We start from the raw sequence: 23,488 nt of genomic DNA, 5'->3' as shown, positions 1-23,488 counted from the left end.
ACTACGGCGAGACCGACCAGGTGACACACACTACTCTACAGTACAGCCGGCTGTTCCTGCGCGTGCGCGACTGCGAGCTGCTGCTGCTGGCCGCGCCCGCGCGCGGCGCCATGCTGCCCGCGCCCTACCCCGACAACTACGGCGAGACCGACCAGGTGACACACACTACTCTACAGTACAGCCGGCTGTTCCTGCGCGTGCGCGACTGCGAGCTGCTGCTGCTGGCCGCGCCCGCGCGCGGCGCCATGCTGCCCGCGCCCTACCTCGACAACTACGGCGAGACCGACCAGGTGACACACACTACTCTACAGAGCTGCTGCTGCAAAAATATTTGTTCACGAGTTTTTACAAAATTGTACCTTTCCTGTCCCGCACTTTTTTCAACTTAAATCAGTCGTAACATACAATGTCCAACAGACCCAGACATACTTTTCTTCTTGTTGACAAGAATTAGGTGCTTCAAATTTATTAAAGAATGTATCACTCGCACTAAAATGAAACTACAATAAAAAAACTTGTAATATAAATTGTTTTTCCCTTTTCCAGGGCCTCCGCCGCGGTAACCCGCTCCACCTCTGCCCAACCCGCTACGAAACCCTCCGCATGCTCTGGCTAAGCCACGGTCTACACGAGCGCATCGCTCGCGCGCTCGACACGAACATGCTCGTCACCACGCAGTGGCAGAACATGTGAGCGCGGAACAGGCGCGTGCGAAGACAAGGACGACTGGTTACACTGTAGTGGACACGAAATAAAGTCTTCAAAAGACTTCAGTATAATTGGTTACTTCATGTATCTCAATTTTTTTCTATCCTTAAAAGCGATCCGCTGATCATTTTGTCAAAGCCTCTATGAAACGCTTCGCATGATCTGGCTAAGCCACCATGTAATATGCTCGTCACCACGCAGTGACAGAATATGTGAGCGACGAACAGGCGCGTGCGAAAACATGCGAGTAAAAAAAGTCTTCAGAAGACTCCGGTATAAGTGGCTACTTCATCTCCGGACCATCTCAAATTTTGGTGTACGTAAATTCGATCCAATGATCCGCTTATAATATATAGCATAATGTCAGCCCTGAGCCGTTACCAGGTGCGATCTACTGGGGTATCAGCTGGTTAAACTAAAAGTGCAACAATACTGATATAATCAACCTTTCAATCTCATACCTGCTAAGGCAACTCTGCAAGCTTCGGTGTCTTGACACGGTACTGGACTGAAAAGCTCTTCATTATATCACGATTGTATGCATACTATTCCTAACGCCTATACAGTAGAACAATTGCAATAGTATTACATTTTCATGTCTGTGAATCTAATTTCACACGGTGCTACGGTACCCCGGAACATTTCAAATCAGACAGGATTGCTGGACCTCTCAACATGTCAGATATTGCGGCCCCTGTATACCGATGAGGAGTAACAGATTCACAAATACCAACATCTTAAAAACTTGTTTGCAATCATCAAATGTTACAAAAGGCTAGAATATTCAGTATCATCTAGTGATCATATGAAATAGAAACTGGAATCTAAACGGGAAAAATATCCCTCAAAGTGATTTGATTACGCTGGCGGACCGTTCCAAATCTGAGGTGTCGCTTATGTATTATGTTCAATTCAATTCAATTCAATAAGCCTTTATTTAACAATCTTATTAACTAGTTTACAAAATATAATAAACATCTTATTTCCTAGTTTCACTTATCTTATACTTTAAAAACTATTATTATATATCAATGCTCAGTTTCAGACATCGGAGTCGAGATTGTCTTGCTTTCCAGCATAGGCCTCCCCCAAGTTTCTCCAAAGTTCCCGATCCCGATGTATTATGTACTAGATAATTACTACCATCTTGCCATTCTTTAAGAAACCCTGTTACAAGTCTTTAAATATTTTAGCAGAGCAGCAATTCAAAGCAAATTCCATGGCATTTAGCAAATCTAAAAACATGAAGCTGCAGATTTATAAAGAAAAAGTAGGTAGATATTTCGCAAAAGATTTACGTAGCCGAGAGAATTAGATTATATTCACTTGAATAAATGTTGACATCTTGTTCATAATAATGCAAGACCTTATAGTAGTACATTTCAAATGCCAAGTACTGGTTCTACTAATATTTTTTAATCTAGATCTTGGCTTTGAAATGAATTCGGTAACTGGCAACTTTTACGAAATCGTATGTTCAGTTTCAGTTAGATTCCATAGGTACGAGTTTGTGAAAGTTGTGAGTCGATACGTTGAAAAGTTATTGATATTATTACTAAAATCTAACTTATAGAAAATGTTAGGTAACTAATGGAAAGTACATTAGTTTTTGCGAAAGGTTTCTTATTTTGAACTTAAAAGACTATTCATCATAGTCTCCAATCTAAGTACTTAAGAGACCTTTCGGAAATCAATAATTATGAACTCTCATGACCGATGATACAATTTATCACAGACATTTTAGGCTATACACAAAAGATAAGAGTTACACCAAGATAAGTCTGCGACGATTTTAATAGCATACGCAGTGCAAGTGTTATTTAGACGTCATAATATCATAGAATCTTGACGTTTAAAATAACACTTTTCTGCTATCACAATCGTTCCAGACTTGTCTTAGTCTACTCTGTCTGTGATATATTTTACCATATTTGTAGGCTTTATACCTTAACTCCAAAATAGGGTGTGATTGTATTAATAAAAATGAGATGACCCGGTTAGGCATTGATGATGACTCCGGGACTAAATAGACCAGGAGCCAACGATAAGGCTGTGGTAAAACTCAAATATAAATCATTTTTTTTGTTTAAAAGCGTTATCATGCAATGAGGTTATTTTTAAATATAACTGTGTTTGTGCAATGTTTTAAGTAACTTTCTTTAATGAGTGTTGTTTTTCTAATATTATGTTAGTTTATAGTATAGATTTTTGTCGTATGTAATAAATAACATAGCTGTCCGCTATAAAAGTTTAAATCAAAGTGTTCTTTGGTGTTGTTTCACCTTATCACTAACAGCAGTAAGTCGGCTGCTGATTTTCTTTTACTTATATTGTATTAAAACATAGGTGCTTATATTACTGGACTCAGAAAACATACATCACTTAACATATAATTATATAAAGTGCGCGTTGATTGTTTATTAGCTATTTATTACATAGCAGAGTCCTTTTAAGATGTTTTTTTTTGTAATACTCTTAGTGGCCGTTCATTAAGTAAATAAGATTTTTGTCTATAGAAACTCTTACGTAGTTAATGAATGACCCCTTTCAACTGAGACGGAAGATTGTGAATTGGATAGGTTACAAGATAATGTTTAAATTAAAAATATATTGCCTCTATGAATACTTTGTTTTGATTTTTACCCAATCAAATTACTACAGTCAGCAATCCGATTAATTTTGTTCCACATATTTAACTTGTTGTTAATCGTCCCTGTGACCCCTTGTATGTTGCTGTGATAATTTTCCTATTTTCATATATACATACATAAAAATCACGCCTATTTCTCGTAGGTGTAGGCAGAGGCAACGGATTTCCACATGCTACGATCCTGACAATACCTCTTTCGCTTCCTTCATTTTCACAACTTTCCTAAAGTCTTGACGACTACGTAGTTCAAAAGATCATCCGAGTCGCTTAACTTCAAACTATTTTTTTTTAAATGATAAATCCGTCTGTCAGATTATGCGATTTTGGTAGTAATTTGGTAGATATTTCCTAATGGATTTATCTGAGTTTCAAGTTAAGCTATACATCTTATCCTCATCGCCCAGGGACCCATTTCTCGAATGCTGTCTATGATTTGATTTTTATTTTCAAGTATTCTACGTATTGTAGCGCCACCTATTTAAGGTTTTTTGATGACACTTTTTGGTACATGGAGATTCCATTCCTTATCTCCACCTTCCGTATCTCGAATTAGACAAATATTATTAGTGTTGCCATGGTAACCTATAAAATTTGACAGTTCGTGTGACAATAATATCTGATACCGAAATTATGGAAGGTAGAGGCAAGGAACAGAAACTCCTTAGGCAGAATTGTTGCAAAAGTGTTCAGCTGTCAGCTATAAATAATAGTTCCAAATCTCTAAAAAAAATGATACTGTGACAAGGACAAACAATCATACCGCTTTCTCTGCTACTCCTATTGAAAGTTCCATAAGAGCATCTCGTACGGTCATCTGTCGGCTCTACCGTTTCATCTCTATATCTCTATACCTATTTTACGTCTACGAGTATGAACACAACACTACGAGTAGGGTCCAGTGACTAGTGTTATTTAAGGTGTAGGTACTTCCCCAGTTACGAATAAGACCGAGCGAAGCATTATTTGAATAATACAACAGGCAAGTGAGTTGAGGACCTCAATACTTGTCTATGACAGGGGATTAACCGTTTCACAAAATGAAACTATCACTTGAAGCAATCAAATAACCTTACATCTCAATGACCTGACTTCTATTATAATCTCATAACGTACAATAAACTCGGGCTATCTTTGTTGATTATACAGATTGAATTTTTGAAGTGACAACTTGTTTAGCGGCGCTGTGCACTTTTTGTGATGGGGAAAAATGTTAAACTCGCGTCAGGGGTCACGAGACCGACAGATTGAAAATTCGTAAGAAGGACACGTGACATCATGGTGACGTGCACATTGAATGTCATCGAAGCCAGGCTACTTTTGAAAAAACCGGACAAGTACGAGTCGGACTCGCCCACCGAGGGTTCCGTACTTTTTAGTATTTGTTATAGCGGCAACAGAAATACATCATCTGTGAAAATTTCAACTGTCTAGCTATCACGGTTCATGAGATACAGCCTGGTGACAGACAGACGGACGGACAGCGGAGTCTTAGTAATAGGGTCCCGTTTTACCCTTTGGGTACGGAACCCTAAAAATCATTCAAGTGTGACATTTTATTTTCTTCATAATCAAAGTGCTCTCATAACGGTTAAAGAGGTTTAATCTTTGTTAATTGTGTTGTATTGTATCTTTGTGTGTGTGTTTTGGTGTCCATGTGTCCATGATTGTAGATGCTCAAATTTTTCCTTACCAAAAAGTTAAATAACAGAAGCTTGATTGTTTTACTTAATATGATGGTGAACGATTCATTAACATTTAGGTACTGATTGTGTAGTCTGTAGTCCTGCTCACGTCTCGTCATGAATTACTCTGTATAATTATATACTCGTATGTTATATATTAACAATAAAATTTCAAAATATCTTCCACACCCAAATTTATTTACGTAGGTATAATAAAGAATAATTTCTTTTTATAAAACTGCTACTCAATTTCTCCAAAATATCAAAAATGCACAACGATAAACACAAATTTTCACTTCTGCCGGCACTCCCGGAGTGCAACCCGATTTTTTTTCACCAGCCATACTCACAGGAGAATTTATACGTCACACCGAACAACTTTTTTATTAATTTTATTATGGGACCAGTGCCGAAATCGCGAAAAAAATTGGGTGTCCCATAGAAATCAGCGGCATCACATCAGCCGAAATGTACGAAAAAAATTCACCTGTATGCTAAAAGAACTCTTCTGTCGGCAACGCGCGTGTAACTCCTCTAGAGTTGCAGGCGTACATAGGCTACGGAGACTGCTTACCATCAGGCGGGCCGTATGCTTGTTTGCCGCCGACGTGGTATAAAAAAAATTACCACATTTACTTCCTACTTTTGATAGAAGTAGTGCTGTGAATTTCATTTATCGCCATTATCATTAAGGCATTAATTTGTAACTCTCTCTAATAAATGAATTATAGGTACCTAGGTACCGCACTGTATTGTAACAATACATTTTTATCAGTATGGTAACAATAAATTACGATTAATTAGTTTTTAGATAATGTTCATGGCGATATGCTTTTGCAATGTTTCTTGAGAATGTGAGATAATGATCCGGTTCAATAAACTACATATTTTGTAACAGGGAATAGGTAGGTACAAATTATCTCGTTTTTATTGAACCGTGTTGCATATTGATGACTTCGATATTAGCTGTAATTTCTATTTTATAACATCGATGTTTAATCTAATATAATCAAAAATATCGATCTAAATCTAAGCAGTCATCTGTGTGATGTTTGCACAGCTCAAGAAAAAAAGTATACCTGCAGATCGTAGCTTAACAAAAAAGGACCTAAACAACAGGCAGTTTACTGAAAAGTGATCCCTAGGCCCATAGAAACAAAAAGTTCTTTAAAAAGAAACCTTTACATTCCATCCGTTAGAAATTAAAGAAATCCATTATATTGAAATTCTTTTACAAAAGAAGCCATTGTTGTCAAGAGCTTGTCAAAAGACGGGATGGTATAAATAAAGCTTAAAGGATCTTCACGGTGAAATAAGCGGCGATCTCGGAGCAGTGAATAGACTACTTTAACCCGAGCGGGTCATTGGTCACGTATCAACTATAAACCAAGTGGCCCCTTTGTAAACAAGCGTCTCGGTTGTCAGTGCGAGTCCCGCCGTCGCCATGAAACCACCGCTCATTTTTATTCTAACCAAGTTATTATTAACATCCGCGCTAAACCTAGAGTATCTAGACCCGACCAAATTACAGACGAAAACACCAGCCAGCGTTCAACAGAATGCAGCGTCCAATATCATATCGAAATACATGAGCGGCGTAATCGTGGAAGTTAATCCGATATTGTTTAGTGACAAGAAAGATGTGTTTTCTTTATGGACGAGCCAGGGAGTGTTACATATACGGGCGAGTACGGGCGTCGCTGCTGTTTGGGGGTTCAATTATTATCTGAAGAAGTACTGCAAAAGCCATATTAGTTGGCAGAACCAGCGTATCAGCATTCCCAGTCCGCTGCCCGAAGTCACTGAAGTAGTGACTGCTAACGACAGATTCCGGTATTATCAAAACGTGTGCACGGCTTCATACAGCTTCGTGTGGTGGAGCGCCCCGGACTGGCAACAGCATGTGGAATGGATGGCTCTCAATGGTATAAATCTGGCGTTGGCTCCGGTTGCGCAGGAGGCCGCTTGGATACGCATTTACCGCCGCCTTGGACTGACAGATGAAGAGATTAACGATCACTTCACCGGCCCAGCCTTCTTAGCCTGGAACCGCATGGGCAATGTCCGCGGCTGGGCCGGCCCGCTCACCAAGTCCTGGCACGAGGCTCAACGTGACATACAGAGCAGTGTCCTCGATTACATGTTCCAGCTCGGCATCATTCCTGTTCTCCCCGCGTTCAACGGTCACGTCCCGAAGGCTTTCTCCAGAATCTACCCTAATGTGACTATTCATGATGTTGAAACATGGAATAAATTCGATAGTGACTACTGCTGCGGATCGTTCCTCGATCCAAACGAACCACTGTTTAAAGAACTCGGCAAACAATTCCTAACCGAAGTCACAGTCGGATCTGGAACAAATCATATCTATACGGCCGATCCTTTCAACGAAGTCAAGATTCAATCCTGGTCAACCGCTCTAGTTAAAAACACAGCTCAAGCTATTTACTTAACTTTAAAGGAAACTGATAGCAGCGCAGTCTGGCTTCTACAAAATTGGATGTTTGTCCACGATCCGATTCTATGGCCGATGGAAAGAGTTAAAGCGTTCCTGACCGCGGCTCCCTCAGGGCGCATGTTGATATTAGACCTACAATCGGAACAATGGCCGCAGTACGACTTGTATCAGCAGTATTTCGGACAGCCGTTCGTGTGGTGCATGCTACACAACTTCGGCGGCACGCTGGGCATGTTCGGGAACATGAAAACAATCAATAGTGACGTGTATACGGCGCGCTCGAAGGCCAACAGCACGATGATCGGTGTGGGGCTCACGCCTGAGGGGATTAACCAGAACTATGTGGTGTACGAGCTGATGTTGGAGTCGGCATGGCGGCGCGCGCCCGTCGATCTCGAGGCCTGGGTTGCGGCTTACGCTGAGCGCCGCTACGGCTGTAACGAAACAGCGTCTGCTTGGCGCTACCTCCTCAAAAGCGTTTACAGCTTTGATGGCCTCAACAAAATCCGAGGCAAATACGTGGTAACTCGTCGACCCAGCTTCAGAATAAGACCCTGGGCATGGTACAAGAGTCACGATTTATTCCAAGCGTTCAAAAAATTCGTGAAAGTATCCAACTCCGACTGCTACTCTCCAGGATACTACCACGACCTGGTGGATATCACACGGCAGGCGTTGCAGTACCGCGCCGAACAGCTTTACGTCAATCTACAAAGCGACCGATTCTCCAACACTTGGGTGTTCAACGCGTCTGGAAGTTTATTCCTCGACGCGATGCAGGACATGGAACGAATCTTGTCAGGCAACCGAGACTTCGCGCTGGACAATTGGTTATCGAAAGCGAGAGGCTTCGCTAACGGACCTGAGCAAACTTTACAGTACGACCTGAACGCACGCAATCAGATAACTTTGTGGGGGCCGAATGGGGAAATTACGGACTACGCGTGCAAGCAATGGGCAGAGATGTTCCATTACTATTATATTCCGCGCTGGCGAGCATTCCTGGACGCAGCACTGATGGCTAAGGTTCGTGGTGAATTTTTTGACGAAGCCAACACGCAAAGACTAGTCAGAGCTACGGTTGAAGAACAATTCTTGTACGTGCAGATAGACAGTCTTCCGTCAGTTGACGTGAAGAGTTTAGCTCTGGCGTTGTACCAGAAGTGGGCATTCGTGCCAGGGGTAAAGGATCTGCCTCTGAGCGTGCTCAGGCCTGACCCCGGGACCAGGACTACACTAGCTGACGTCACGGATGACGAGCTTCAGTCCACATATGACCAGCCTACTGTAGTCATGCTTGCCACAACACCCTCGTAAAAGTAGGAACCAATGTAAATCTCAGAAAGATAATATTAATAAAATATTAATAAAAATCCAAGACAGATTACTTATTGCCTTTTGTTTTTAGGGCCTATGATGACTTTAGAGACAGCTTTTAAACTCTAGTCTCTGCAATCTAGTTAAAACATGCAGTTGGGGCGCATTCTCCAAATAGTTGCAGTTCAAACTCGGTTTGTATGGCGTACATCTACGTCACACGCTTACACGTGTTGTTTTTTTTGGTGATAGTCGAATTAAAAAAAAACACATTTTTAATTCTTAACCGTCAAAAAATCTTATAACTGAAAAATATCTTTAGCATTCAACAAAAAAAAATACAAAAAGTAACTGTATGACCCCGACGTGATTTGAACACGCAACCTTCTGATCTGGAGTCAGACGCGCTACCGTTGCGCCACGGAGTCGTTGACTTGGAGTGCGAAAATGGGCAACACAATGCTATCCTATAATATAATCAAATATTGTTAGGTGACAAGCAAAACTCACTATTTACTAAACAAATATTAAACAAAAATCAACTTTATTTTAGTAGTTAAGTAATGTGGTGCATTATGACTGTAAACTTGTGGTGGTAATTAATGAGTTTTGCTTGTCACATGACGATATAATATAAACAATATTAGCAGTGAAAAACTGATAACTTTCGTTATAATTTTATTTCTCACATTTAAATCTGAAAATAAATAACATTTGGTTTATTTCTACAATATACAATTAAAAAATAAGTAATACAATTGACATGTGCCAATTTGATTTTAATTTTAATTACACTATAGAACAGATGTATACATTCAACTTATATCAAGTTTTTTTTTACAAATAAAACGCACATTTAAATGTTATTATGGTAGGATGCAATGGAATAAGGCTATAAAGCTGTAGGATATTAACTAGGCTTATGTCTTTTTTAAGACAAATTCAATATCCATACATATCATTTGTACATTTTGTACCTATTATATGGATTGTCATTTTCTGGCATTGATTGTTAATAACCGTTTTGTCACTAGATGGCGCTGATATATAATTATTCAATATCTAGCGCAAGATGGGACCACTTCCTACATGTTCACTCGTTTACTTAAAGATCTTTGGTAGTTCAAACTTTTGTTCAGACATTTGAAAGGCACATCTTATGATTACATGTCAGAGTATCTACTAAAGCAGTTATTGCATACCTACAGGTTGTTTATTTATTTAGTCACTTGCAATAATTTACGGGCTGAATATATAGGTCATATTGAGCAACTTCTACTGTGGGACCAATCCCAAAATCGCAAAAAAGAATTTTACTCTTTCATAGAAAATGTCAAGGTCAGACTGCCAAAGTATATGATACAGTCAATTTTTTTTTTTGCGACTTTGTGGTTGGTACCACAGAAAAAGTTGCTCAATATGAACTAAACCCCGTAAATTATTGCAGGTGACTAAATAAACTCCCTGTATAAGTGTTCAAATTTTAGTTCGAAAACCAATCATTGGTGTGTTATTCATACAAAATTTAGCATATTTTAAACACAATTTAAGCAAGTTGATACATTTCTAGGTGATAACTCCAATTTTATAATACATTGAAAGCCTTTTGGCCTGCGTACCTACGAAACTTTTGCAGTTTGCTATACATGGCCAACGCAATGGATTCTCAACTAGCAGACCCCTTATATCTAATTATATTGGAACCCTGCTTGCTTCTTCTAACGATCCCCCATCTTGTGTGCTAACATGTAAATTAATTAGTTCATCATCATTCATTGAAATATTGAAAACACTTAGTACCATCAAATAGAATTTGAAATAGAGGTGGATTGTAAAAGAATTTTTTTTAGCCACAGTAAATTTACTGCCACCTTTCGACACATGATTAAAATTTTTGAACACCATTTGATTTTGATCCTTATTCTTTCACTGATATGTGTTTTTGTTAAATATGGCGCCAGCTAATAGATCAAAGGCCAAGAGTATGGCGGCATCGTTTCGAGCGATGGCGCCATAACCTTTAGCCGATGCCCGGTAAGATGGCGCCACTTTTTAATATTTAACAAATTGAACACATATCAGTGAAAGAATAAGGATCAAAGTCAAATGGCGTTCTAAAAGTTTTAATCATGTATCGAAAAATGGCAGTAAATTTACTGTGGCTACAAAATTTTCTTTGACAATCCACCTCTATTTCAAATTATCTTTGGTACCATCTGGTTTCAAAAGAACAGCCTTCATACACAACTTATCATATCATATCATATCATACTCAGACAGGGAAATTATAAGTTTTACAGTCAGCAATACTAGCGAATAGTATTGCTGACTTAGCACCCTTGCATAACTTCGGGGGGGTACTGTACGGTCACGTCTGAAAATATCGATACGAAAAATGTGCCAAAAATATGTATACACTACCATAATATATGGGCAATAAAGTCGTGTATACATATTTTTGGCACTTTACGCTAATATTAGTATGTAATTGGTACAACAGCTATAGTGGTGTAGCGTGAACTTATCTAGCCGTGGGAGAAATATCTGCCAGATCTTTTTCTTTCAGTATGAATTCCCAAGTTAATTTACCGAGCGCAAGCGAAGGTCTCCGTTTCAGCTTAGGCGAGAATTCTTTCGTTTGTCCGGAACCGGATGTTCTCCTATACTTTTCAACCGATTCTCGTCAAATTTGGTAAGTAGATTCGATAAATGAGGTATATAGAATTTTTTGGTAAATTCAGCTTTTGGAAATTTTTCAAAATGACGGAGCCACGGCGAGGTATACAGCTCTACCTCACCTACCTCCCTACTACCTCAGCTGGCGTCGCTCGGCTCCCGCGGAGCTCCCTAGAGCCCAACCCGGCCACTGAACAGCAAAATGGAATTTGCCAATCGAACTGATATATGTGACATTATCTATGAAAAGGGACCTTATTGTCGATGGCGCTTACGCCGTTATCAACGATGCTCCCATATTATAAACAACGCCGCGCTACGCAGTGCGCAGTGCGCATATTAGTACATGAATATTCGTAATAAGAAAGGCTGTGCCTGAACTATTTACTGGATCAAAAGAGAGCATTACATAGAATATGTCAATAAACCTACTTGCCATAAATAGTTAGGTGTAATTTATAGATTACACTTTCATACTCGTATTAATTTGGCACCTCTGATTATGTAGTCACGTCTGAAAATATTGATACGGACAAAGTGCCAAAAATATATATACCCGACCTCATTGCCGATAAACTAAGTTTGTGTAACATATTTTTGGCACTTTGTCCGTATCGATATTTTAGACGTGATACAGATAATATACCTCAATACAGGTATTCATCTTTTGATGAATACTAATTTAAAATCGTTGTTCACTTATATCTACTAACGTTGATCATTCCGTCAATAGGTAGTCGGTGCAATAGAAATTCAATTGTAGTTGTGACCCTGCCTATGAAGCCGATGGTCCCGGATTCGAATTCCGGTAAGGGCATTTATTTGTGTGACGAACACAGATATTTATCCCGAGTCATGGGTGTTTTCTAATGTATATTAGTATGCATTTATCTATATACGTATGTATAACGTCGCCTAGTACTCATAGTACAAACTTTGCTTAGTTTGGGGCTAGTTCGATCTGTGTACGATTGCCCCGAAATATTTATGTATTTGTACCCCTTCTGTATGGTGTTTTTATCATGTTGGTGGTCCGCGGGCAACTACATTCAACCCTCTGGATAACAATTCCAAGGGTGTCTGTATGTGTTACCAAAGATAATTGATTGTAAGAGAGGTAAAGTCTAAGAAAAAATCGTGCCCCATAATTTGACATCCAAAACAGATGGCGCTGCACGCCATATGTTTTGCGGTCGCAGACTTGTCAAACGACAACTGTTGACAATCAGAATTACTGCAAAATGTATGGATCTGTACAGCGCCATCTCGTTTGTCTGCCAAATTCGAAGCACGAAATTGTCTTAGTTTTTACGCATCTTATTCAATTAATGTATCTTTGGCGTTACCAACCTGTACCTTTTCGAAAAACCCTTATTTTGGGTTTTACCCTCTGATTGCGAAAAAGCAACAGCCCAATATCAACCTTCGTGCATTAAGATAAGGTTCACATTATCACGCCGCACACGATAGGCGTGGATTCACAGAGTTAAAAACCTGTATCTTTTTCGAAGAACCCTTGTTTTGGGTTTGAAGTTGTTTTGTCGTATTTAAAAAGGAATAAGTCCTACGTCTCTAACAGCGAAGTGGATGGATTTGTAGTTTAGCTGCAAAGGCAGCTCTCGTTGGGAGGAGAGGTCCGCGGTTTCTTGCGCGCCAGGTTCACTGTTCCTGGCCCATTTTCGCCCTGAAAAATAAATATTTAAATTACAAATTTTAGAAATGATACTTATACAATATGTTTCTAAATGGTAATTTCTAATTTTATTGCCTATAGATCACTGCGTTGCGTTATACAGAGTGGGCAAATAAGGGCGATAAACTTTGTTTTTAAATTTTAATTATATTAAATGTAAAATGTATTAAATATTTTTTCATTAATATATTATTCAGAGTTGGCAATTGTATACCTACGGATGATAATTTCCGGGAAATGTCTACCTCAAGCTGCAAGCAATTTTTTCTCAAATGTTTGTGTTCTTTAAAATACGTGTGTTCCATTAATTTCGAGAAACGGTAACAGTGATTGGCATCCAAGTGTTCGATTAATTTCGAGAAACGGTAACAGTGATTGGCATCCAAATTCCCCAAATTTTCCAGCTCCTGACTTATTTCTGTGGGGCTATCTAAAATTTAAAATTAATCAGTTAAAACCGACCATCCGACACACATTTACTGAGATAACACCGAAAATGTGCGAAAATATACTGCAGGGCTCACTTTTGCCTGCTGTTAGTGGTAGACATATGTCAGACATTATGTTCCGCATGTATTTGCCAACCCTTATATAATATAATAAATATAATTCAGCCTATATACGTCCCACTGCTGGGCACAGGCCTCCTCTCATGCGCGAGAGGGCTCGGGCTATAGTCCCCACGGTAGCCCAATGCGGATTGAGGACTTCACATACACCTTTTGCCAACCCTTAATGATATATTTTTAAAATATACTTTATAATCTTGGAACTTAATATAGTTAAAATTTAAAAACAAAATGTATATTTGCCCACCCTGTATAAGGTAGCAGTACGCCCGGCGGCGAAGGCGATAAGCGTAAAGTTAGCAATGAGTGTATTTAAAGTTACGCTTGAACGAGAAAAAAGTAAATCGGAACTTTAAGTGCCGTTACTTTATTAGGTACTAACAGAGAGATCTGTTCTGTTCACAGAAAGGGGAGGAGAAACTACGATATGACCTTCAAACCTTCAAGAAAAGAGTGTACTCCAACATTAAACGTCGGCAACGTACTTAACTTACAACCCCTCTGGTGCCTCCTATATAATACAAAATAAGTTTTAGGCAACAATTTCATTTTTTAACCGACTTCATTGGTACAATAGCTTTTATCGCTGACTATAGATACTTTTATTTGCACAGGCAACTAGTTTGAGTTGTTTTATCACAGAGTTCCCATGGCCACCTCTTGTCTCCATCATCAGATCAACGTCATGTCATCATAATATGGCATTGTCATTCGATTTACATATGTATGCAAAATTTCGGCTAAATCGGAAATCGGGAAGTAGGTCAAATTTAACTTCAAAGATTTGACCCACACTAACTAGCATACATATTAACAGGGCAAGTTAAATAAAAGCTTGTAAAACCCTTCTAAAAATACGTCTCGCTCGACGAGGTACGTAGCATCATTCCACAGAATAAATAATACTACCATACAGAAATGACTTCCTACAAAACCGAAGTTTGACAGCGATTCAGGGATGAGTTATGCTGTCCCTTTGTAATGTATGGCACTATCGCTTTCGGCCATTTAAGGTTGTTAAAATTTAAGTCATTATCTTATCCTTGGTCGTGCACGTATAGAGAAGTGAAGTTGTGCCAACCCTAATAATTGCTCGGAGCAATGCTGAGCCGGACGGAGGAGTGTCGCCCGACTGCTCATATCGAAGATCTTGGACGTAGAACGGAGCAAATAATAGATTCACCTGGACACTGATGACCCTAAGTGGCTGCTTGGAGTACAACTTGTGAGCCAGCGTCATGAAGATGGACTCGACCGTCCCGCATTCAGCGTCGAGAAGAGCTGATGTCTCGAAAAGCTGGAAACATAAAAAACAAAATGATATTTGATCTTTCTTTTTTAGACTTACTGTGATTTTGAATAGGTTCTGTGTTTTTTTTTTTTTTTTTGTTTATTGGTTCATTTATCATTTATTAACAGTTAACAGGTGTATAGGTTTAATGGGTCACATAATTCAGGCAAATAACTGTATATTCATTATTAAAGCTATTGTTCGAGCTATTTGGATAGCAAATCAATTTCTATGAACTACCCTAATTCTGTACACTATTCCTCTTGGCCAAAAGCCGTTACTTAAAAATGTCTCCAAACGGTCAGTTTCGATTGTCACTAAAAAATAAATAAAAATAAATTCTAATCGTATCAATACAACATTAGTTTGATTGTGGAGAAAATACGAGTTTTGTTTGAGGCCCCGATTTTGATTGGTATCATGTTGGTCGGTATTCCGTATTCCAAAGTTTATGTATATTTAAAACTGGCGTCCACCAGCAGTTTCCTCATAGAAGTTGTTTAAATTGTCATCCCTTTTTCACCACTTTAAGGGTTAGAAAAAAAAATCTGGATCGGCAAAAAAACAGTGCATCACATTTACTTATTTTCTTAAATCGCCAAAGATGTAACTGAAACGCATGGTTTGGCCATGAGGCCAATATCACCCTTCATACATTCCAACAAGGTTCACAATAGCCGGGCCCGCACAGAGCGAGCAAACCCGCGTGCGTTTTCTTCGCCCGAGCGCGCCGCCTCGGTCGAGGCACGTCTACACTGTTTGTGCGCGAGGAAATTGCCTCGCAGTATGCTCCCTCTGTGTTCATACTTGTACATTTTTTTTTTGATTTTTTTTTTTTTTTTTTTTTTTTTTTGTTTTGGTTATATTAAAGTTAAAATTAAAATTCGAAGATGATTTGTCAAGCGTGCTATGACCCAATTGATGGCCTAGAGGAATTAATATGTGTAACTTGTAAAAGGCCCTATCACTATAAATGTTTTAACATAACTACAGCTGCTTTCATGGCAAGAAACTACGCAATACGGCACGATTTTCGTTGTTTATTGTGTACAAACATAACATCTCGCCGTAAAAATGATAACACACCTGCGCGAGGCCAACTTAGTTCTACATTACAAGACCAAGACCATACAAATATGTCACTGGATAATGTATCAATAAATGATGAGACAAACCTGAACCTCGGCGACACCATTGGCTCCCCGCAACAAATACAAAATTCTCAGCCCATCACACTAGACCAAATCAGTTCCCTGCTTAAAAACAATAATACTTTTATTTTAACCGACTTCAAAAAGATGCTGCACACAGAGATTACTGCAGCGATTGAAGGACTTAAAACCGAATTTACAAATAAACATACTCAATTAACGTCCCAACAAGAAAGTATGATGCAGCAAATAAATGAAGCCAACAGTAAAATAGACTCACTACAAAGGGAAAACCAACAAATTAAAACACAATTAGCTCAAGTTCAGATGCTATCTAACCCAGTAGAAAATCCTGAAATCATCAAGAACCAAAAAAAGTTCATAGTCTACGGCTTGGACGAGTACTATGGGGAAAAGGAATCTGATTTATATCCCCGATTAAATAACATGTTCTGCGACATTTTAAATGTAAATATTAATAGCTATATCGAAAGTGCACAGCGTATAGGTAAAAAAGGAAATCGCCGCCCGCTGCTTATCGAACTGATAAGCAAGCGCATGAAAGCGTACATACTGGAAAACTCCCGCGCGTTCAGGAACACGGGATATGCTGTCTCAGATGTCCTGGATAACGAAGCCTTAATCATAAGACGAGACCTAAGAGATCAGCTCCGGAGAGCCCGCGAAAGCGGAAAGCACGCAGTAATACGAAACAACCGCCTTTTTATCAATGGAATCGAATGCCAACCCACACAAGGAATAAAATCCCATCCTGTGGCCCCTGGCCCGAGTAATATAGCACCAGCCATCCCCACAGCGCGCATAAGTCACAATAGTATAGCAAATAGCCCAGCAGCCAGAACAAGCGAGTCATCACGCCTAGACAGACAAGAGGACCTACCATCATCTACAGCAAATCAAACTATACATACTAGGGGCAATCCCGTGGAAATTACGGAGCAGATTAGAAACCTGGGAGAAGAGGAGAAAACGCCATGCCCATACGTCTCGCAGCCCACAGCACATGAGCAGACTAGCACACCCAGTCGAAGCCTCTTTACGCATAATGCCTCAAACTCGAATGACCAGCGTATTCGCAGTAACCTAGCCGACACACGCGCAACAAATACTACCTTTCGTACCTAACTTGCCTATTTTATTCCAAAATATGCAAAGTCTATGGAACAAAACCCACCTTATGCAAGATTATACGGAAAAAAATAATAATTTACACGTGATTTGTATTTCCGAGTCATGGCTAAACAAGGAAAAAAAAGATTTAATACATATAACTAATTTTACTACAAGTTCATTCTTTTGTCGGGAACACCGCGAAGGTGGCGGTGTACTTATTTTAACAAAAAACACTTTAGAATCTAAAGATCGACCCGACATCACATCTCTATCAATAGAACTAATTTTTGAAGTATGTGCTATAGAAATACCAAAGTCAAACCTATTAATTATAAACATATACTACCCAAATAGAAAGAGGGAAATCGAAACATTTTATGTATGTCTAACTAAACTCCTTAAATTAATTTCCTTAAAAGATAGTTGCAAAAATATTGTAATCGGAGGTGATTTTAACATTAATTTCCTATCAGATAATTACGAAAAGACTAGATTATCTAACCACATGCTCGCACATAACTTTCATCAACAAATCAGGCTGCCCACACGAGTCACTCATACGTCATCCTCCTGCATCGATTTAGTATTTATTAACTTTAAACCAATCAATTTAAAAATAAATATAGTGGAACCTGGCTTCTCCGACCATAGGGGCGTTTTGGTAACAGTGCCATTTTGTGTGCCAAAATTACAAAACTGGTTAGTTTGCAAAAGAATCTATAGCAAATATAATATATCTTCATTTAAAAACGAGCTCGAAAAAATAAACTGGAATGATTTAATTTCTATGAATAACAGTTCAAATGATAACTATAATCTATTTGAAAATGCACTAAAAACAGCCCTTAATAAATGTATTCCAAAGAAAACTATAAAAATTCAGCCGAAAAAATCTCACCTAACACCGGGTTTAAAAATATCTTGTCAAAATAAAAGGCTCCTAAGGCTACTAGTATTACAGTCTAAAGATAAAACATTACGAAACCATTACAGAAATTATTGTAAAATATTAAAAAAAGCAGTCCACGCATTAAAAAAACTTAATAACAAACTTAAATTCAAAAACTCACACAATAAAACCAAAAGTATGTGGCAAATAATAAACACGGAGACAAATAAAAATCCACCAAAAAATAAAAATAATACTCAAATTAAAATATCTGATAACAAGGTAGAAACAGACCCAATTACAGTTGCGAATATTTTTAACAATTTCTTCTCCTCTATCGGAAATTCGCATCCATCAATTATGTCAAATCAGCAAGCCTTTGGAAATAGAGTTCTACTCACCGGCATCCCGTACTTGTCGGCGAGCCGCTGCGCGTATGTGGTGGCGAGCCGCGACTCGGCCGTGCCACAGTCGCATTTGTTGCCCACTAGCACCCGGGGAGACTTCATGAGCCCGTGGCTCTCTACTTCTAGCATCCAGCTAGCTATGGACTGGAAAAAATAAAAAGAGAGATTACTTTGTATAACTCTATCACAACTATTTCAGCAAAGGGTTTTCTTTTTTCTGAAAACAAATAAGTTACTATAGTTAGTACAATCTCACTAATCCAGCACGAATGCTGACACAAGAGAGACGGATTACTGGAAAATTGGGATTAATGGAAGTTAGAGCAAATCTGCATATCATTTTGATGTGTTTTTAGGGTTCCGGACCAAAAAGGTACAAAAAGGAACCCTTATGGTGAAACTCTGTCCGTCCGTCCGTCCGTCTGTCACAACACTAAATATCTAGATAACCACTTAAGCTATCAATTTGAAATAGTTATGAACAACGCTAACCCAGACACATTGAAAGTATTTTTTTTTTATTAACTATGGAAAATGCCCAATCTGAAGGGGGGGGCAAAATTTCAAATACCAAATATGAACTCACTAGTAGGTCAAGTGTTAAGTATTTCGCCTTTATAGTTATACAAGATAATTCAAAGTTTGTACGGAACTCTCTGTGCGCGAGTAAAACGAACTCGCACTTGACTGGTTTTTTTTAGTATGTCGTAGAAATACATTTTAGTAAAATACAAAATCAAAGAAAATCCTATTGTTATCTGGAACTTGGCCAATATAAACAGATTGAAGTGTGATAAGCGTACATAGTAAATTAAGACAATGATTATTTGTACCTCAATTTTAGTGCCAGTTACTGGGTATACCAGGCCATCAAAGTCCCAGAATATCGAGATTTCATTGTATTAATAACTACTTAAGCTGAGCTGAGCTGAGGATAGGAAGGCATAGCGCGAGCTTGTGAAGGCCCTTTGCACCTCTGGGGTGCTTTAGGACAACACCAATAACTACTTACAGCTTACTGCTAGCCATTCTCCGCAGACGTTTTATCTGGTTGCCCTTGGCATACGCCTCTCCCATATTCCTCCATGTGTCTCTGTCTAAAGCCTGTCTTCTCCACAAGGCTCCAGTTACCTGCCTGAACTCGTCTTCCCATCTCATTTTTTGTCCACCATCATTCCAAGGAAGGAAAGGAATGATGGTAGTAATAACTAAGGTAAAACTAATTTATAGCCCTTACATGGAATGTTTCTGGTTTAGTGACATCATAGACAATGACTACAGCATGGACGTTCCGGTAGTAATGCTGCACCATGGACTTGCGGAAGCGCTCCTGGCCCGCCGTGTCCCATAGCTGAAGCTGGAATATCATGGGTGAAACTTGATAAATCAAGAAAAAATAAAATGGGTAAATTACAACTTATTAATCAGGCAGGCAGTTGAAACAACTGATAGTTGCCTGTATCTGAGTGATCTTCACTTAAAATGTATTCTTGTGCAACTTGTGCTTGATTTTTTAAAACTGAAATGGAACCCTGAAATTTGCTCATAAGGTTTTCGTTTTTCTAAATTACACGGCAAAATTTACAAGTACAAAAAATGATTAGCAATTAAATAAATAAAGAAATATTATTGGACATTATTACACAAATTGACTAAGTCCCGCAGTAAGCTCAATAAGGCTTGTGTTGCAATACATAGAAAACACATGTTTTCTTAACAATGATTTCAAGTTGATAGAGATCAATAATACACTAAAATAGCATATATAGTCATTTGAAATAGTAACAATCAAATGAAATGAAGTCCATATGTTTCAAATTAGGATCAGGTAGGTATTAGTTTGGTACTTAGGTATAAAATCATTACATCTTGTAAACTACTATACAGTTACAAGTTCTTACCCTTATGTTTTCATTGTTTATGCGAACAATTCGCTCCCTGAAGTCGACACCAATAGTGGCCTCAGATTTATCTAAAAATTGACCCTCGCAGAAACGGTAAGTTAAACAAGTTTTACCCACGCCCGAATCGCCTAAAACTATGATTTTAAATACTTTGTTAAGATTTAGCCCCGGTATTTGCTGGCTTACAGACTCCGACATGGTAATTTAGACTCCGAAAATTATTTTAAAAAGAATCATGAAACAGAAACGTCAATATTTTGATACCCCGTTATTTACATTATCAGTATACTTCCACTAGATAAAGAAATTGGTAGTTCATCTCTTACATTATATTTGAACCTTAGCAAAAGAAAGAGATAGAACTAGGTATAAAAGACTCTCAGAATTAGTCATACTATACCATCTCTACAGGTGTTTTATAGTCAGTACTTCTCAATATGACATAATCCCGTTTTGAATTTTAGAAACCACAACTTATTTTTCCAAGCAAACAGCGTCACAAAATAAAAACTATAAAATTATATCATATTTACGATTACTTTAGTTTGCTCTAATAAATAATATTGCAAAAAACTCCATTTAAAAATTAAAATCTTTTATGTTTCCATAAATAAGCTACTACGTTCAGAAATCAACCAAGTCAACATTTTATTGACGTTAATGTTTCGTTCAAAAACAAAATATGTTAATTATTTCAAAAGAAATTATTGTTGAAAAAGGTTTAAAACCTATAAAATGTAATATTTATAATATACTTGTTTTTATTTTTGAATAAACTATTACTAAGGAATGACTTAAACAAACTAATGAAAATAATGTAGGAGAAAAATAATAAAGTATGGGCAACATTTTTTAATTATTGGCAGTTATGGTAGTAAAAAAACAGTTTTTTGGGTATGTTGGCCGAGTGAAGGTCTCTGACAAACAAAGTGCAAAAATAATACAAATTGTATTACAAACAGTGCGAATTTATGGTCACATAATACGTATATATGCTGTTTATGTTTGGAGTTTATTATTAAAACGTTAGGCCGTTAACTCGTATAAATGTCCAGTGTATAACCTCTCAATAAGCAATTAGCCTTTCTTATTGTAATAAAATTCCTTAGCTCGCGATAAATGAAAGTGTTGTTTACATTCCTTGAAGTGCATGGTGTGCAATTTGTAGCCGTTTTGGATGCAAGTCGTAAGAATAACGGAGTGAGTGTCCGTGAGTGAAAATGCAGGAGCAAGAGTTTGTGTGTTCAAAATGTGTGTAAATCAGTGTAATTTAATTACAAGGTGTTATTGTGGTGTTCTGTGCTGGATGTCGCGGTAGGATTGCCATGTCCCGGCTGGTCGACTACTTCGTGATTGTGGGATTCGACCACGAGAAAGAAAGTAAGTTGTTTTATCTCGCGTATCAACAGACGGTACTGAAGGTATTTCAGCTATGCCGTTATCTTATCAGACACTGTTTTGATGTGAATAAGGCGATTATAACCGAATTTCTACTGTTCTGATGGAGAAGTCAGGTGGTTTGGTATATTGAGTATTATTGGAGCTGTGTTTGTAATTGGTAATGTGGTAAATAGATGATTGACATTACATATTTCTTCTGGGCAACCAATCTTTTACCCCTACAAACAGTGCGGACCTCTATTTCGATTGGGATGAAGTCAAATAACTTCCTAGTAACTACACCCTGAAAATATTTCTCTTGTTAGTTCATATTCTCAAGATACAAATAATATATAATGTTAAAAAAAATCTGTACTAACGGTATTAGTTTTCCTTAAAGGACTGTTTGTCTCTGCAGAGAAATTTTATAGTATTAATTTATAAACAAATGTAACTACCTTTAATGCACACTTCCATTAAATTTAAGGTCACCATATTTCACCTGAATAAATAATAATCATACTGTTTGATTCGGTAATTCGGTAAATAACAATTATGATGTTAACAAGTTATAGTTTTCAAAATTTGATCTTTTTTATTATAACTATCTTAGCCACTCTTGTAGTTTTGTAAGTTTTTGTTTTCTTAACCTTTGGTATGCTTAGGAGCAGATCTACTCCATATATATTCAATCAAATTCAACTTAATTCATTTGTAGTTTTACATGTATGTAAAATGTATAATTGTTGGTGCAATAAAGAATATTTACTTACTTACTTACTTAAACATGAAGATGTCATAGTTGCTAAATAAATGGCAAATTTTTGACAGGTGCATTTGAAAGGCTAATTTGCATCATTAATCTTTAGTTAGTGCTTCTGGGCATTTTCCATCCATTGTACCTATATTGCATGAAAGAAGGTAGTGCTACTCTAATCACCCCAGCTCCTCCATGAAGCATAGCAATGTTTTCAGGTTGCTAACTGCCACTTTTAGTGTGCACGGAGTCTCTAGGTATTTGCTCCTGTATACATATACCTGTTTGCAGTCTAAGAGAATGTGTTTTGTTGGTTCTTATCCTTCCATGCACATTCTGCACATTAATTAATCTTTAAAACTAGTGAATAGCCTGGAAGTCATTAAAGAGCCAGACGGGATCATCAAATGGTGTGCCACCTGATTCATTCACCTAACTCAAATTGCCTGTGAGGTTCTGATTTGATGATTTGGGATGAAAATGATCTTTCAGCATTATACTAAAAAGATTTTACTAAAAGCAGTACTATCAAAATGTATGTACCTAATGTAAAAAAACTATAAGCCTTGCTATAAATATCAACCCCAATCTTAAATTCTATAGACTTAGTAAAAAAGAGTACATGTCTTGCACAGCTTAGATATAAAAGGACATAAGTGTTAGTGGAATATACACCCTTTAACACCTGTGTTGCCTGAGACTTGTATCCTTATTCTCTAGGGCCACAGAATAATGATCTTGATTTCCTGACTGCACATGTGACCATGAATGTTTTTAACTGCCAGTGTTATCTCTTGCAGCCATAAGCAACCATGATCTATT

At 38.0% G+C, this 23,488-nt stretch overlaps 4 protein-coding genes and 1 non-coding gene across 5 annotated transcripts in view; 3 read left to right on the top strand and 2 right to left on the bottom strand.

The window, feature by feature from the left end:
• LOC133525021 (E3 ubiquitin-protein ligase UBR1) overlaps positions 1-3,331 on the top strand; it is a 63,635-nt gene extending 60,304 nt beyond the window's left edge. Inside the window, exon 29 of the mRNA XM_061861213.1 lies at positions 547-3,331. Within this exon, the coding sequence (XP_061717197.1) occupies positions 547-693 (147 nt within the window). The 3' untranslated portion in view covers positions 694-3,331. The remainder of the gene's footprint in view (positions 1-546) is intronic.
• Positions 3,332-6,354: 3,023 nt separating this feature from the next.
• On the top strand, positions 6,355-8,885 carry LOC133525018 (alpha-N-acetylglucosaminidase). The gene has a single exon (XM_061861208.1). It carries the CDS (start codon positions 6,485-6,487, stop codon positions 8,813-8,815), a length of 2,331 nt encoding a protein of 776 aa, XP_061717192.1. The 5' UTR covers positions 6,355-6,484; the 3' UTR covers positions 8,816-8,885.
• Positions 8,886-9,171: 286 nt separating this feature from the next.
• Positions 9,172-9,243, bottom strand: Trnaw-cca (transfer RNA tryptophan (anticodon CCA)). The gene has a single exon. It is a non-coding gene; the product is annotated as a tRNA-Trp (tRNA).
• Positions 9,244-9,478: 235 nt separating this feature from the next.
• Positions 9,479-21,103, bottom strand: LOC133525020 (ras-related protein Rab-33B-like). Its single transcript, XM_061861212.1, has 5 exons — positions 20,527-21,103; positions 19,863-19,982; positions 18,620-18,769; positions 14,937-15,050; positions 9,479-13,175 (listed from the first exon to the last, which is right to left on the bottom strand). The coding sequence occupies exons 1-5, from the start codon at positions 20,725-20,727 to the stop codon at positions 13,092-13,094; spliced, it is 669 nt and encodes a 222-aa protein (XP_061717196.1). The 5' UTR covers positions 20,728-21,103; the 3' UTR covers positions 9,479-13,091.
• A 240-nt stretch (positions 21,104-21,343) lies between these two features.
• The window catches only part of LOC133525017 (myotubularin-related protein 13), a 90,132-nt gene continuing 87,987 nt past the window's right edge, over positions 21,344-23,488 (top strand). Inside the window, exon 1 of the mRNA XM_061861207.1 lies at positions 21,344-21,909. Within this exon, the coding sequence (XP_061717191.1) occupies positions 21,855-21,909 (55 nt within the window). The 5' untranslated portion in view covers positions 21,344-21,854. The remainder of the gene's footprint in view (positions 21,910-23,488) is intronic.

The sequence above is a fragment of the Cydia pomonella genome, chromosome 14 (assembly GCF_033807575.1).
Source record: "Cydia pomonella isolate Wapato2018A chromosome 14, ilCydPomo1, whole genome shotgun sequence".
NCBI classification, from domain to species: Eukaryota; Metazoa; Arthropoda; class Insecta; order Lepidoptera; family Tortricidae; genus Cydia; species Cydia pomonella.
The sequence above is the reverse complement of the archived record's forward strand: the minus strand, read 5'-3'. Positions and strand labels throughout refer to the sequence as shown.

Bases quoted from the DNA above. Each gene is read 5' to 3' on its own strand.
- LOC133525020 (XM_061861212.1), bottom strand. From the start codon at position 20,727: ATGTCGGAGTCTGTAAGCCAGCAAATACCGGGGCTAAATCTTAACAAA. The intron at 15,051-18,619 runs GTGAGTAGAACT...TTATGTTTCCAG, and splicing joins CCGACAAGTACGGGATGCCG to CTTTTCGAGACATCAGCTCT. The intron at 13,176-14,936 runs GTGAATCTATTA...TTTATTTTTCAG, and splicing joins TTAGGGTCATCAGTGTCCAG to GGCGAAAATGGGCCAGGAAC.
- LOC133525018 (XM_061861208.1), top strand. From the start codon at position 6,485: ATGAAACCACCGCTCATTTTTATTCTAACCAAGTTATTATTAACATCC.